The sequence below is a fragment of the Callorhinchus milii genome, unplaced genomic scaffold (assembly GCF_018977255.1).
Source record: "Callorhinchus milii isolate IMCB2004 unplaced genomic scaffold, IMCB_Cmil_1.0 Scaffold22, whole genome shotgun sequence".
NCBI lineage: Eukaryota > Metazoa > Chordata > Chondrichthyes > Chimaeriformes > Callorhinchidae > Callorhinchus > Callorhinchus milii.
The window spans coordinates 7,392,372-7,406,973 of record NW_024704763.1 but is presented as its reverse complement, the minus strand read 5'-3'; the positions used below and the strand labels follow the sequence as shown (position 1 = coordinate 7,406,973).

At 46.2% G+C, this 14,602-nt stretch overlaps 1 protein-coding gene across 1 annotated transcript in view; it reads left to right on the top strand.

Annotated features, from left to right (window-relative positions):
• The window catches only part of LOC103189620 (potassium/sodium hyperpolarization-activated cyclic nucleotide-gated channel 3), a 114,970-nt gene that overhangs the window by 77,369 nt on the left and 22,999 nt on the right, over window positions 1–14,602 (top strand). Inside the window, exons 6-7 of the mRNA XM_042343141.1 lie at window positions 7,803–7,949; window positions 10,931–11,171. Of these exons, the coding sequence (XP_042199075.1) occupies window positions 7,803–7,949; window positions 10,931–11,171 (388 nt within the window). The remainder of the gene's footprint in view (window positions 1–7,802; window positions 7,950–10,930; window positions 11,172–14,602) is intronic.

The following is a 14,602-nucleotide window of genomic DNA, read 5'->3' as shown; positions in this document are numbered from 1 at the left end:
AATCCTTGCATGTGATGTAGCGCCTTATCACGTGTTTGAGACTTTCAAAGCGCTTCACAGAATATACTGTAAAGTGAATTGACTGTATATCTTGTGGGCGAAATGCAGCACCCAATTATGCACAGCAGTGTCCCACAAACAGTCGTGGATTGAATGACCAATTTATTATTATTATTTTGTTTTTAAGAAATTATTATCTCCGGAAAAGCAACCGCCAATCAACTAACAACCATTCCTACTTACTGCTAGGTAAACAGGCGTAAAGAGTAAGGAAACTTGCCCAACGTTTTGCCCTGCCGGGAATTGAACCCAGGTCTCTTGCTTGTGGGGCAAGCTCTAACCACTGCTCTAACTATTATATATAAAATAATAATCCTTGTTTTGATGTAGCGCCTTGTAACATCTTCGAATTGCCTCAAAGCACTTTACAGAATATACTGTAAAATGAATTGACTGTATTTTGTGGGAAAAACCAATATTTAGACCCTCATTCGTAAGAATAATAAAAATAATAATAGTTGTATTCGATATAACGCCATTCAAGATTGGGAGGTCAATCAAAATGCTTCACAATCATATTGTAAAGTGTAGTAACTGTAAGGTTTGTAGGCGAATGTAAATCCAGACGAATAGAGAGAAGCGTCGCTTAATCTAGCTAGAATTACACAATACCATTAGAGTCGGCACTAATCAAAGGAATTTAGTATCGGAGACTTGGTTGAAAGGTTAGCATTTGTGCTTCTGGTAATGTTCATAATTTTTTTTAAGAAATTGTCACCGGCTCTGGGGAAATCTGTTTAATCCAGTGAGTTTGAGGCTCTAATTAACTTCCAACCTGGTTTCCCCCCTTGTGTATACTTCATTATTTATAACTTTGCTTATTGAACTTACGAGGTAACGGACACATGTTCACGTCTGATTATAGGGAAGATCGGGGAAGTGGGAATGGTTGGGTAGCTCTTCCAAAGAGCTGGCTCAGGCACGTTGGGCCAAATGGCCTCCTTCTGTTCTATAATATTCTATGATCTGCCAGGCTGGTCGTCAGTACCACAAAGAACGAGAGGGAAGCAATGAACCTATTCTTTGGGATGAGGCGTTAAACCAAGGTGCCATCTGCCTGTGCAGGTGGATGTTAAAGATCCCATGGCACTGTTCGAAAAGAGAAGGGAATTTCTCTCTCCCGATGTCCAGCCCAACAATCCCTCAAATAAAACTGGTCAATTCCTCCATTGCTGTTTGTGGGACACTGCTGTGCGCAAACTGGCTACTGCGTTTTGCCCACAAAATACAGTCAATCCACTTTAAAGACGTTGTTGAGATGTTTCAAAGCGCATCACAGAGTATATGGTAAAGTGAATTGTCTTTCTGTTTTGTGGGTGAAACACAGCAGCCAATTGCACACAGCAGCGTCCCACAAACAGTCGTGGATTGAGTGACCAGAGCTTTTTTTGAGGGATTATTACAACAACTTGCATTTATATAGTGCCTTCGGAAAGTGATCCGCCAATCGACTAACAATCGGGTTCCTACTTACTGCAAGGTAATCAGAGACGTGCGGAGAAAGGAAACTTGCATAAGGTTTCGTCCCGCCCGGGAATTGAACCCAGGTCCTCTCGCTTCTGAGGCGAGCGTGCTAACCACTACGCTCTGGGACTCCACAGTGGTGGCGTGGGATCTTTAATGTGCAACTGAACAGGCAGGCAGAGCACCATTTTAATGTTGCGTCTGAAGGATGGCACCCCACACCAGTGAACTGGAGACAGTATAAATCGTTCGGTGTAGTCATTAGGATATTATTCAGCTTGTGCAAGGTAAGTGGGTGTGGGGCAGTGCTGAATTTTATTTTGCTGTGCTGCAATCCTGTAAATGTGCTAAATGACTAAATCAGGCCATCGGGCTTCAGTGCCTGATTAATGATGTCTTTTGTACGAAGGCTTGACAGGCTTCAGGGACTGAGTAAAATACTGCAGGGAACACCCCAACATCACTCAAAGCGAAATGAAAAAGAGCAGCATTAAACACTGTGGAAGTTTCCGATGAATAGCCCTTCATTTTCTATATCTGTAAACTTCAGGATTCATTTTAATTGCCCTGACGGATCGTATATTTCAGTCACAGAAGGCAGGTCTGCAACGCTTTGTTTGAGATACAACAGTCTTTTCAATTGTGTACTCGTCTTACTCCAAACGTTTTGCCATAAATCGGCTTTTCCACTGTTTCACCAGCTTTTGTGATGAAACATATCAGCCGCGGTTCAGTTGGCAGCCAGGATCAGAAAGCTCTGGGTCAAGCCTTAATCCGTTCTCCTGTTAAGGTGGTCTCGCCTGCTCGAAGTTAAAGATTCCTGTGGCACTATTCAAGAAGAGAAGGGACTTTCTCTCTCCCAGCGTCCTGGCCAACAATCCCCCTCGGATGAAATTCGTTGTTGCCTTAATGGCTGTTTGTGGGACACTGTGAGCGCTCTGAGACTCTTATCTTAAGTGAAGGGGGGGCTGCATAAATGCAAGTTGTTGTTGTTGCTTAATTTGGCTGCTACATTCACTACAAAATACACAGTCAGTACAGTACACAACAACAACAACAAAATTACATTTGTATACCCACAATCTTCTGACTCAAGGGCCAGAGTGTTACCAACTGAGCCAGGCTGACACACGGTATCCGCAAGGTGTAGAGACTATGTTTTAAAGGCATATACAGCCACCGATATGCACACAGGAATGCCCCACAAATCGGGGGGGGGGGGGGTTTGTTGGTCAGGACACCAATAGGCTGTCTCTGCAGCGCTCCCCCCAGCAGTGCGCTAGGGCATCAGCTGTGGTTTTATCTCTGAAATTGCAACTCCTAAAGACTTTGTGTAAATAGGATCTAAGAACAAGCTTGCATTCATGTAGTACCCCTGACACCTGACTCAGGTATTGAAGTACTAAAAGCGAGTCAGTCATGTAATATTATTGAAAACCAAAATGGTAACGGAACTTTTACGCCCACGTGCAGAGCTCTCCTCTGCCTTCAGTGAATGCCATTTTGAAAGCAGGTAAAATAAACCCTCCTCCCAGCTCCAAATCGGGTTTAGCATTGGAAGGGATTTCAGGTCATTTAATGCAAAATAAATACAAGGCATTAATCTGCGGACACGGAACAAAGCTATATTTAAAAAAATAACAGCATGCAGGGATTGCTGTTTGAGGGATTTGCAAAACAGTTGCGAAGGCTTTGATGAAATCACAATTTTGGTCACTCCTGACCTTTTCTCATTTAAGTTTGAATGAACTTTTTAGTGGGTTATTTTTTTTGCCAGGAAGGGTGGTAGAGACCAGGATATTGGGCTCATTTAAAAAAGGTTGATGCTGTGATGGGGGTGGGGGGGGTAAGGTGTTCTGTAGGGATGACATCAGATGGGCTGAAGAGCCTTCTTTATCAGAACCGAACCAATCTTGTGATTGCTTTTTTAAAACATCCCTGAATTCTGCTCCTCCTAATAATAATCCTTGCATTTGACATCGAGCCTTATCACATTGTTGAGACGTCTCAAAGAACTACACAGAATATATTGTAAAGTGGATTGACTATGTATTTTGTAGGTGCAGCGAATTGCACACATCACTGACCAAAACAGTCGTGGATTAATTGACAAAATTTGTTTTTGAGGGATTATTATTCCCGGAAATCGATCCGCCAATCGAGTAATAACCAAGTTCTACTTACTGCTAGATAAACAGAGGCATGTGGAGCGAGGAAACTTGCTAAAGGATTCACCCCGCCAGGAATCGAACCCAGGTTCTCTCGCTTGTGAGGGGTCTTCTACTTGTGTTCCTATTTCTCTGGCCTCTATTTTTGGAGGTGGAAAGCCTAAATGAGGAAAAGCACTTGAAAATTCCCCTCGGACCTCCACAGGCAATCAAGCCAGGTTCCGCAAGAGTAATTCTAATCATTTACCACAGCATTTACTCTAAGATGCATTGGGACTTCATCAGAATCCCCTGGCCCCAGTGCTCCACTCCTTACTTATAGCTGCCCCAGTCAGCCTGACCTGACACATTCTCATCTGCACAAGAGGTGATTTACGTGTCTCAGGCTTTCTGCTGTCACACGTGCAAGACACTAATTGAAAGGAGCCCTCATGTCATTCGAAGTGAGTTATGAGTGAACTAACGGCTCTCTGTCTTTTTGCTGTATGGGAGAAAGCCACCACTTACTAAGTGCTGTATGGACAAGTGTATTTTGAGCTTCAAGCCAGACATGATACACTGCCTTTCCTCCTATCACGCCAACTTTCTTCCTGCTCCACTGACACCCCATCCCCCAGAGTTTCAAGTTTGAGATCCTCTTCCTTACCTTTAAATCCTGCAACAATTTTGCCCCACCTTATTTTTGCGACCTCCTCAAATCCTACCAACCCATCCAATCCCTCTGCTCAGCGAGCACCGGCCTGCTTCTCCCCCTTCCCCCGAATCATGAGGGGTTGGGCTTTCAAGGTAACTACACCCCCCCCACCTCCCAAATCTCTAGAATTCCAACCCGCAGTCCCTAAAACTAACGCCTTCCCTCGCCTCCTTTAAGCTCCATCTCAAGACCGTGCTAACAGCCACCTTTACCCTTTCACTCCCTTCAAGCCCTCCCTCTCCCCATACACACATACTCAGCCGCCACCCACATTTCAGGTGCAAATTGTGGACTGTCCATCCACTTGGAATGGCCTCCTGACGTAAAAAGTGCTATATAAATGCCTTAAAATCAGAGCCCCGACAATTGGAACTAAAGTCAGGAATCATTTCTTCACGCAGAGGGCTGTAAAAATATGGAACTCTCTGCCCCAGAAAGCTGTAGATGTGCTATCTCTCTCTTAAAAATCGAGAGGGATGTTTAAAAGAGAGGTAGAGAGAGAGTTAGGTAAGAGAGGTATTAAGAGATATGGCAAAAGGGTGGAGCATTGGAATGAAAATATCTGCTAAGATCTGATAACTAGTGGAACAGGCTCGATGGGCTGAATGGCCTCCTCCTGTTCCTGTATTGCTATATAAATACAAGAATGGGAATCAAAGAGGAAGTATTTTCTGTGCCTGAGGATTTCAAACACTTTCCTTAATCTTTTGATGCGTGTAATGTTCTTTCTGTTGTACAGTATGTTTCCACATTACACAGCAGAAAGCTCCTTCTGCATGCATTCGGTAGTCTGGCCACATGATGGCTGTGTGTGCAGTAATTGATCAGTTATGCCTGATGATTGGCTTCCCCGGGGGTGACGAAAATCCATAACCATATAGATTAGCGGAGCACTTCCAGTTATAACCCAATTACCCCAATCTGACACAGCGTGTGCTGTATTACCGGTTTCAGCAGGTGTCAGCCTGACTCAGTTCGTAGCGCTCTCGCCTTCGAGTCCAAAGATTGTGGGTTCATTGTGCTCATATTCCATGTTGACACTCTAGTGCAGTGCAGTGCTGGAGGGTGCTAAGCATTGACCAAGGTACCGTCCTTCAGCTGAGACGTTAAGCTGGAAAGGGCTAGGTGTGGGGACTAAATATTATAAGTTAAAGATCCCATTTGAAGTATTTGAAAAGCAAAGGGAGTTCCTCTGTGTGTCCTGGCCAATAATTCCCCCATATTGAAAAAAATTGGGCGTTCGTTTTATGGCTGTTTGTGGGACATTGATATGTGCATAATATATGAACAATAACATAGATTAACAAAGCTCTGGTGGATATCAATTATTCCACGCACCCACTGAGGCACAGTTGGATTTCATTATTGGCCTAATCTTTCATAGCTGGGGAATTTGGAATTAAACATTTTTAATCTTATTAATGAACGGGTCAAACAATGGCGGAAGAGTAACATTAAACCGATTGGACGTTCTCTACCTCCATTTCCCCCATTATATTACACCCCAGGAACTAGGTATCATACTTCCAGGTACACAACACTGCATTGCAAACTCACTTTCAATTTTAGTTTGTCTAATCCTATCGCAAAATCATGGAGCAGTTTAATACAGGCCTGAAGTGTGTTAAATTTCCAGATGTTCACTGATACAGATGTTTGAGGTAATATGCAATGAAAGGTTTCCCCAAGTCCCCAATGTCGATTCCAGTTGGAATTATTGAGCGAGGTTCCTCAGCTTCAAGCTCTGACAACATCAAGTGCTCTGAAACTCTAGTTACGCAAAGGGTGCTGTATAAATGCAAGTTATTCCTTTTGTTGTTGCTGCAAAGATGAGATCTAAAGAAGGACCAGCTAGGTCACCGCTCTTCAGCCCTTAACAGAGAGATAGATAGATCTCAACCATTTCACAACAAATCCCTTTATTATGTCCACTGGGATTGGTATTATCCACTCGTATACTACAGCCATAACAACAACAACAAAAATTATTATATTTGTATAGCGCCTTTCACTTTGGGAGGACGTCCCAAGGCGCTGGACAGTCAGAATTACGGACCTGAGCTGAGGGTCGGGGTGGGGGAGGGTGGAGGGCAGGGGGGGAAGCAGGGAGATCGAAACAACAGCTTGCATTTACGTAGCACCCTCACCCAGGGTAGTGTCTCAAAACGCTTAGGACTTAAGCTTTTGGAGAACCCGACGCAATAGTAAAAGACCCTCATTGAAAGACCCTCTTAGGTTTATTAGAAATATTTTTTATATATAGTCTGTCCAATTATTTTGCTGAATTTTCTCTCTATTGGATCTCTGTACCTGGTTCCTGACATCCATTGACCTCCAGAGGCCCAGTTTTACAGGGTGTCACAGCATGAACCTGACCTCTCTTCGTTGCCACACAGATGTACAACCACTAGAAGATGTTGAAGAGAGACCAGGAACCTTACACCATTGCAGGAAACTATCTATCTATCTATCTATCTATCTATCTATCTATCTATCTATCTATCTATCTATCTATCTATCTATCTATCTATCTATCTATCTATCTATCTATCTATCTATCTATCTATCTACCTCCCTCCCTCCCTCCCCTCCCCTCCTACCTACCCTCCCCTCCTACCTCCCTCCTACCTCCCTCCCCTCCCTCCCCTCCCCTCCCCTCCCTCCCCTACCTTCCTCCCCTCCCTCCCCTACCTCCTCCCTCCCTTCCTACCTACCTACCTACCTCCCTCCCTCCCTACCTCCTCCCTACCTACCTTCCTCCTCCCTCCCCTCCCTACCTCCCTTCCTCCTACCCTACCTACCTACCTACCTACCTACCTACCTACCTACCTATCTATCACTGAGGCTCTCCATGTCAACAGTTTTATACGGACCAATATACCATCAGCGGATTCTTTGCTACTTTTCGTTATTATACAATCCTAAGGGCTTGACTGTTTAGAAACCATTATGCTCCAATGATAAGTGCTTTGAGACATCCCGACATGATATCTCCACTATGAAGGCACTATATCAAATGCCAAGGAATATTATTATTAATCTCCCCTTTTTCTTATACTATACATTATACCGTACTAACAATGCTAGTGCTATATCAGAAGCAATTTATTATCATACAAAATACACAGAACTGCGTTCTGTGAAGTACTTTGAGACGTCTCAACCACAGGATTGGAGTTGAGGTACAGATCAGCCACGCTCCAATAGAATGGCAGAACAGGCTCGAGGGGCTGAATGGCCTATGTGCCTATGACAATATGTAAACAGGAAGAATTATTATCATCATCTTTTGATGCTTGATTCATTGCTTCTGTTGCAGTATTTTGTGAGGAACAGGTAAATGGATGTGCAAGTCAGAAATGTGTGGACAGTATCCAGTAACCTGCTGTTATCTCCCTCTCTCCCTCTCTCTCCAGTACAAGCAAGTGGAACAGTACATGTCCTTTCACAAACTTCCAGGCGAAATGAGGCAGCGAATCCATGATTACTATGAACACCGATACCAAGGCAAGATGTTCGACGAGGAGAGCATATTGGGGGAGCTGAGCGAGCCGCTGCGGGAGGTAAGTCAATAGGGTCACTACCCTACACGAGGGGCTCAATGTAAATGCAGGTTATTGTTGTCAATGCACTGGAGCTCTGCGGTGACTAAAGTGGTGGTTCTGAACTCACCTCCCAATCACAGAGCAACGTTTTATCTGCACAAGGCATATTTTTNGCTGTATTTCATTACAGGAATCTCATCCAGCCCATTGGACCTCCACTCCTGAAGTAAATCCGGTTGCTGCAGAGTTCCCGTGGGCCTTACTTTTGGTTTTAGCGGATGATTTCCTATTGTCATGATCCAGATACCCAATTATGGAATCCTATTCAGAATTATTTTTNGAGCGTTCGGTGGGAACTGACCCATGTGGAAACCCATCACCACGCTTAAAACATCTCCAAACCAAATCTACTGAGAGTTCCACCTACACATGGGACTCTAAGATAGATGAATGCGGAGCTATCAACTTATTATGTGTTTTAGGATCAATTTGGTACAATGCAATGTGATATTTTTGGTGAAAGTCACTTGAAGTGAAACGCAAAGCAAACTTTCCCAATGGATTAGACCGACCCTTTTGTTGATTATCCAGTTGATTAACAGTGCTTCACGCTGAAGGAGGAATTAGTTTGGAGCGCGTGATTGGATTTATTCAGGAGCCAAGGATAATAACAGGTGTCCTTAGTCCGAGGTGACTCAATCCCAATTCAGCCAAGCGGACTGGTAACTGCTTCAACTCATTAGCCCCGATGATATCTTCAGTGCTACCTTAGGTAACCTGCCCTCCCCTGCTGCTAAGGCTCCCAGTCAGCTGTGCTTTAAGATGTCTCTGCAGGACTTATAAAAGTGTATATCAATTTGAATGATATACATTTAGTGCTGTGGCACTCTACCCTGCATGAAGGGTGCTACATAAATGCATGTTGTTGGACCTCTCCGCCGCTTTCGACACAGTCGATCACGCCATCCTCCTCCACCGCCTTTCCTCTGTCATCCACCTCAGTGGGACCGCACTCGCCTGGTTCGAGTTCTATCTTACAAACCGCCAGCAATACATCTGCACAAACGGCTTCTCCTCCCGCTCTCACCTGGTTATCTGCCATGAGCCATGGGGCCTTCTTTATCCAAACCAATCTTGTGAGATGTCCCCCTGATGTGAAAGGGCTGTGAAAGTAACTTGTTGTTGGAACATATGTACTCAAAGGAGAGGAAGTGTAATTTTCAAAGGTATCCTGATGGAGGGAACTGCATCTCTGTAATGAGGTAAATGCTTGCAGATCCCCACGTGATGAGTTCCTGATCTTGTCGTGCTAAACACGAGGCTAGGAGGTCCAGTTCAGAGAAAGAGGTCAGGAGATAATCAACAGATCAGCCACTCTGGGCTACTCTCACCCACAAAATCACAGAAGATCTCAAGATTGGTTTGGATAAAGAAGGCCCTTCGGCCCATCCGATCTCATCTTTCCAGAGCACCCACTTACCACACATAAAGCTGTTTTTTTTTTTCCTGGCCTCTACCACCTTTCCTTGCTACCTGTTCTAATTGTTGATTAGATTATAGTGTTGGTTTGTTTATAATATCAATGGGTTATGGAACTCTCACCTCTTGTTGAATCAACCGGTTGATAATTATGGGCTATCTTCCAAACAAATGCCCAGTCTATATCCATCGTTATTTCTGAGCTCACACTGAAGGTTGATAGTATGACGGAGGCAGGGAGAGAAAGGGAAAGAGAGAGAGAGAGAGATGAAAAACAGTTCGGCGGAGTTACACTGATTGGTAATTGACAAGAGCGGAAGCTACACTCAGTCGATACAGTCATTAACCCAGAGTGGGTCCACAATTTTTAATCATTGTAACAGCTCCTTGTGTTGTCACAAGTAATAATTATACAGCTCCCCTGAAGGTATCATTGGCAAACAACGTTTACACAAAAGTAGATAGCGATTTGGTGCAGTGAATTAGCACACTGTCCTTTCCTCTCTGGCATTTAATCCAGCCGAGAATCATCAGAAGGAAGTGTCCTGAAACGCCAGTTTGAAGATAGATAGTAAAATGAGTCAGGACTGTGTCCTTTGCAGTCGCCCTGCAACTCTGCTGGACAATTTTTCCAAATAAATGGGTGTGTAATTGCTATTAATCAGAAGCCTCAGAGATATTACAAATAAGAGCTGGAGTACGTAATGGAAGTGTCACACAAGCTGATGAAGCAGTATAACACGGGCAAGTAAACATTCTCTCTCCTGTGCCTCAAACATTGTCCACAGAAATCTCAACAGAGGTACTGAGATCAAAAAGCACAGAATTTCCCAAAGCTGGTAATGGTCAGCATCCTGTCGGGCAGTGGTTAGTGGCTCGCCTTGCAAGCGAGAGGACCTGGATTCGATTCCTGACTGTAGCAAAAACGCAGGAAAGTTTAACTTACTCCACACCTCTGTTTACCTAGCAGTAAGTGGAAACCCAGTTGATAGTCGGTGGGTGGATTACTTTCCAGGGTTAGTAATCTCTCAAAAAAAATCATGATTGCTTGTGGGACACTGGTGTGTACAATTGGCTGCCACGTTTCGCCCATAAAGTACACAGTCAATTCACTTTATAATATATTCACGTCTCAATGGCGTGATGAGGTGCTATATCAAATGCAAGGATTATTTTTTTATTTTAACAGGGGCAGAAACTTCAATAATTGTTCAATAAATGTTTAAGCTGGTGGTAACAGTCAGAGATGCACAACTGCCCAACTCCCACTCCCATGCCCTGCATCCCCTCCCCACACTCTACCAGGAGCTGAGTGGGATGATTCCCTACCCCCAGTGACTGGTCAATGTAATAATAAATAAATAATTCTTGTATTTGATATAGCGCCTTATCACGTCTTCGAGACGTCTCTTAGTGCTTCACAGAATATACTGTAAAGTGAATTGACTGCATATTTTGTGGGTGAATACATCTCTATGTATCTACATAATGATTCAAACCGACACTCTCTTGCTTTGCAGGAAATAATCAACTTTAACTGCCGTAAACTGGTGGCGTCCATGCCTCTGTTTGCCAACGCAGACCCCAACTTTGTCACGTCCATGTTGACCAAGCTACGCTTCGAGGTGTTCCAGCCTGGAGATTATATCATTCGCGAGGGGACAGTGGGGAAGAAGATGTACTTCATCCAGCATGGTGTTGTCAGTGTCCTCACAAAGGGCAACAAGGAGACAAAGCTCTCCGACGGTTCCTACTTTGGAGGTAAGAAGCTCTCGGCTGCTTCACTTACGATAAGCAGATCGTTTTCCGAGGGTAATAATAATCCCTTTTAAAAAAAAACGAATGAATAATTTCATCACTGAATCCGCAACTGTTTGTGGGACACTGCTGTCCACAATTGGCTGTCATGTTTCGCCCACAAAAGATAGTTAATTCGCTTTACAGTTAATATTCTTTGAAGCACTTTGAGATGTCTCAGCGAGGTGTAATGGTGCTATATTCAAATACGAGGATAGTTATCTAATTATTTTTATAACCCTTGCATTTGATATTGTGCATGATCAAGTCATCGAGACACCTCAAAGTGCTTCACAGGATTTTACCATTCAGTGCAGTGACTGTGTATTTTGTAGGCGAATGTAATGTCTCTCAGCAGTGTCTCACAAACAGACATGAAGTCAGTAGCCAATTTCAGCTGGGGAGATCGTGGGCTAGGACACTGGGAAAAACTCCCTTGTTGAATAGTGGCACGGGATCCTCAAAGTCCACCTGAACCAACACAGAAGGGGCCTTGGTTTAATGTCTCATCCGAAAGATGGCACCTCAGACAAATGCAGCACTTCCCCCATACGGCACTGGAGTCAGCCCACATCTTGAGTTCAAAGTCCTGATGTGGGGCTTGAACTCACAGCCTTCCGAGGAGAGAGTGCTATCAATTGTAATTAGCAAATTAAATCAGTTCTGAAACTTCATATACCTTTGCGTGCCTTTTGTATCTTTTTACCTCCCAGTGGATTTGAAGAGTACTCAGGCCATGTGGCTAACTGAGGCAGATTGATTGAACAATGAGACATTCCATGCCTTCAGTCAAACTATCTGTCCTCACATGAAGGCTAAAGTGTGACAGATATTCATGACTGCAATTCAAGTACTTACTACAGGCTTCGTTTTTGTTAAAGGGAAGACTGGATCAATGTGCACTTAAGTCATAAAGCGGATTCACGTCCAGCCCTGACCCCAGACACACTCCAGCCCTGACCCCAGACACACTCCAGCCCTGACCCCAGACACACTCCAGCCCTGACCCCAGACACGCCAGCCCTGACCCCAGACACACTCCAGCCCTGACCCCCAGACACACTCCAGCCCTGACCCCAGACACACTAGCCTCACCCAGACACACTCAGCCCTGACCCCAGACACACTCCAGCCCTGACCCCAGACACACTCCAGCCCTGACCCCAGACACACTCCAGCCCTGACCCCAGACACACTCCAGCCCTGACCCCAGACACACTCCAGCCCTGACCCCAGACACACTCCAGCCCTGACCCCAGACACACGCCAGCCCTGACCCCAGACACACTCCAGCCCTGACCCCAGACACACGCCAGCCCTGACCCCAGACACACTCCAGCCCTGACCCCAGACACACGCCAGCCCTGACCCCAGACACACGCCAGCCCTGACCCCAGACACACTCCAGCCCTGACCCCAGACACACTCCAGCCCTGACCCCAGACACACTCCAGCCCTGACCCCAGACACACTCCAGCCCTGACCCCAGACACACTCCAGCCCTGACCCCAGACACACTCCAGCCCTGACCCCAGACACACTCCAGCCCTGACCCCAGACACACTCCAGCCCTGACCCCAGACACACTCCAGCCCTGACCCCAGACACACTCCAGCCCTGACCCCAGACACACTCCAGCCCTGACCCCAGACACACTCCAGCCCTGACCCCAGACACACTCCAGCCCTGACCCCAGACCTCCAGCCCTGACCCCAAACACACTCCAGCCCTGACCCCAGACACACTCCAGCCCTGACCCCAGACACACTCCAGCCCTGACCCCAGACACACGCCAGCCCTGACACCAGACACACGCCAGCCCTGACCCCAGAAACACGCCAGCCCTGACCCCAGACACACTCCAGCCCTGACCCCAGACACACTCCAGCCCTGACCCCAGACACACGCCAGCCCTGACCCCAGACACACTCCAGCCCTGACCCCAGAAACACGCCAGCCCTGACCCCAGACACACGCCAGCCCTGACCCCAGACACACTCCAGCCCTGACCCCAGACACACTCCAGCCCTGACCCCAGACACACTCCAGCCCTGACCCCAGACACACTCCAGCCCTGACCCCAGACACACGCCAGCCCTGACCCCAGACACACGCCAGCCCTGACCCCAGACACACTCCAGCCCTGACCCCAGACACACTCCAGCCCTGACCCCAGACACACTCCAGCCCTGACCCCAGACACACTCCAGCCCTGACCCCAGACACACCCAGCCCTGACCCCAGACACACTCCAGCCCTGACCCCAGACACACTCCAGCCCTGACCCCAGACACACTCCAGCCCTGACCCCAGACACACTCCAGCCCTGACCCCAGACACACTCCAGCCCTGACCCCAGACACACTCCAGCCCTGACCCCAGACACACGCCAGCCCTGACCCCAGACACACTCCAGCCCTGACCCCAGACACACTCCAGCCCTGACTCCAGACACACTCCAGCCCTGACTCCAGATACACTCCCGATTCCACCCACAACTTTCATGCCCTATCACCCCCAATCTCTGTGATCTTCTCCTACCTCACTTCTCTGCTCCCCCCCAGCCCGCACCTGGATAACTGATAACATCCCCAGTTCACCTCTGTGCCATCATCCGTGGCCTTTAGATTCTACACCCTTGATTCTACACTTCTAGAACTCCCTCTCTCTACTCCTCCGCCTCACCTACTATCTGTCTGTAAACCCCACCTAAAAAAATGACCTCTTCAACAGTGTTGCTGGTCATCTCCTCCCCCTTTCTCCCTTGCTTGGGATCCTACCTAACTTTGTGAAGGTCTCTGATACATCATTCCTGCATGACGGAGAAAGGATAAAACAAACAAAAAAAACAAGAACCAAGGCTATGTTTTAGCAAATCAAGAGTCAACGTTTGAGATCTACATTTCCTTTTGGATATTCATATGAAACAAGAGAAAGTTTTTTGGTTTTACTACTCCTTTCAGCCAAATGGAGCATGTCATTGTCGGCACAGAAGGAGAGAGAAAAAGTGCATAGGGTCAGCAACAGTGCTAAAGCTTTGTTGCAGATTTGGAAGCCAGTGTTGACTTGATGGAGTTTTCAACTAATTAAAGCAGCTTAATTCATCAGTGATGGCTGTGTGAAAGCAATTCATTCTCAATCTGCTATAGGTAGCAATAGCTTAACCACAGAGTCTCAGTCAGCATCTTTCAGATGTCTCTGCACAGCAGGGAGAGAAAGCACAGCTGAGTCCTTACAAACACACAGCTCGTTTGCCAAGGAATGACGTGCTCAAATCTGGAATCCTACAAATTGCAGGTTAAGAGAGCCAATCGGCAAATCTTAGCCCATTTCATGAATTATTCTTTTCAGTGGTTTAGTGTAGTGAAGGAAAGAAGACATGTAGTTTGACACAG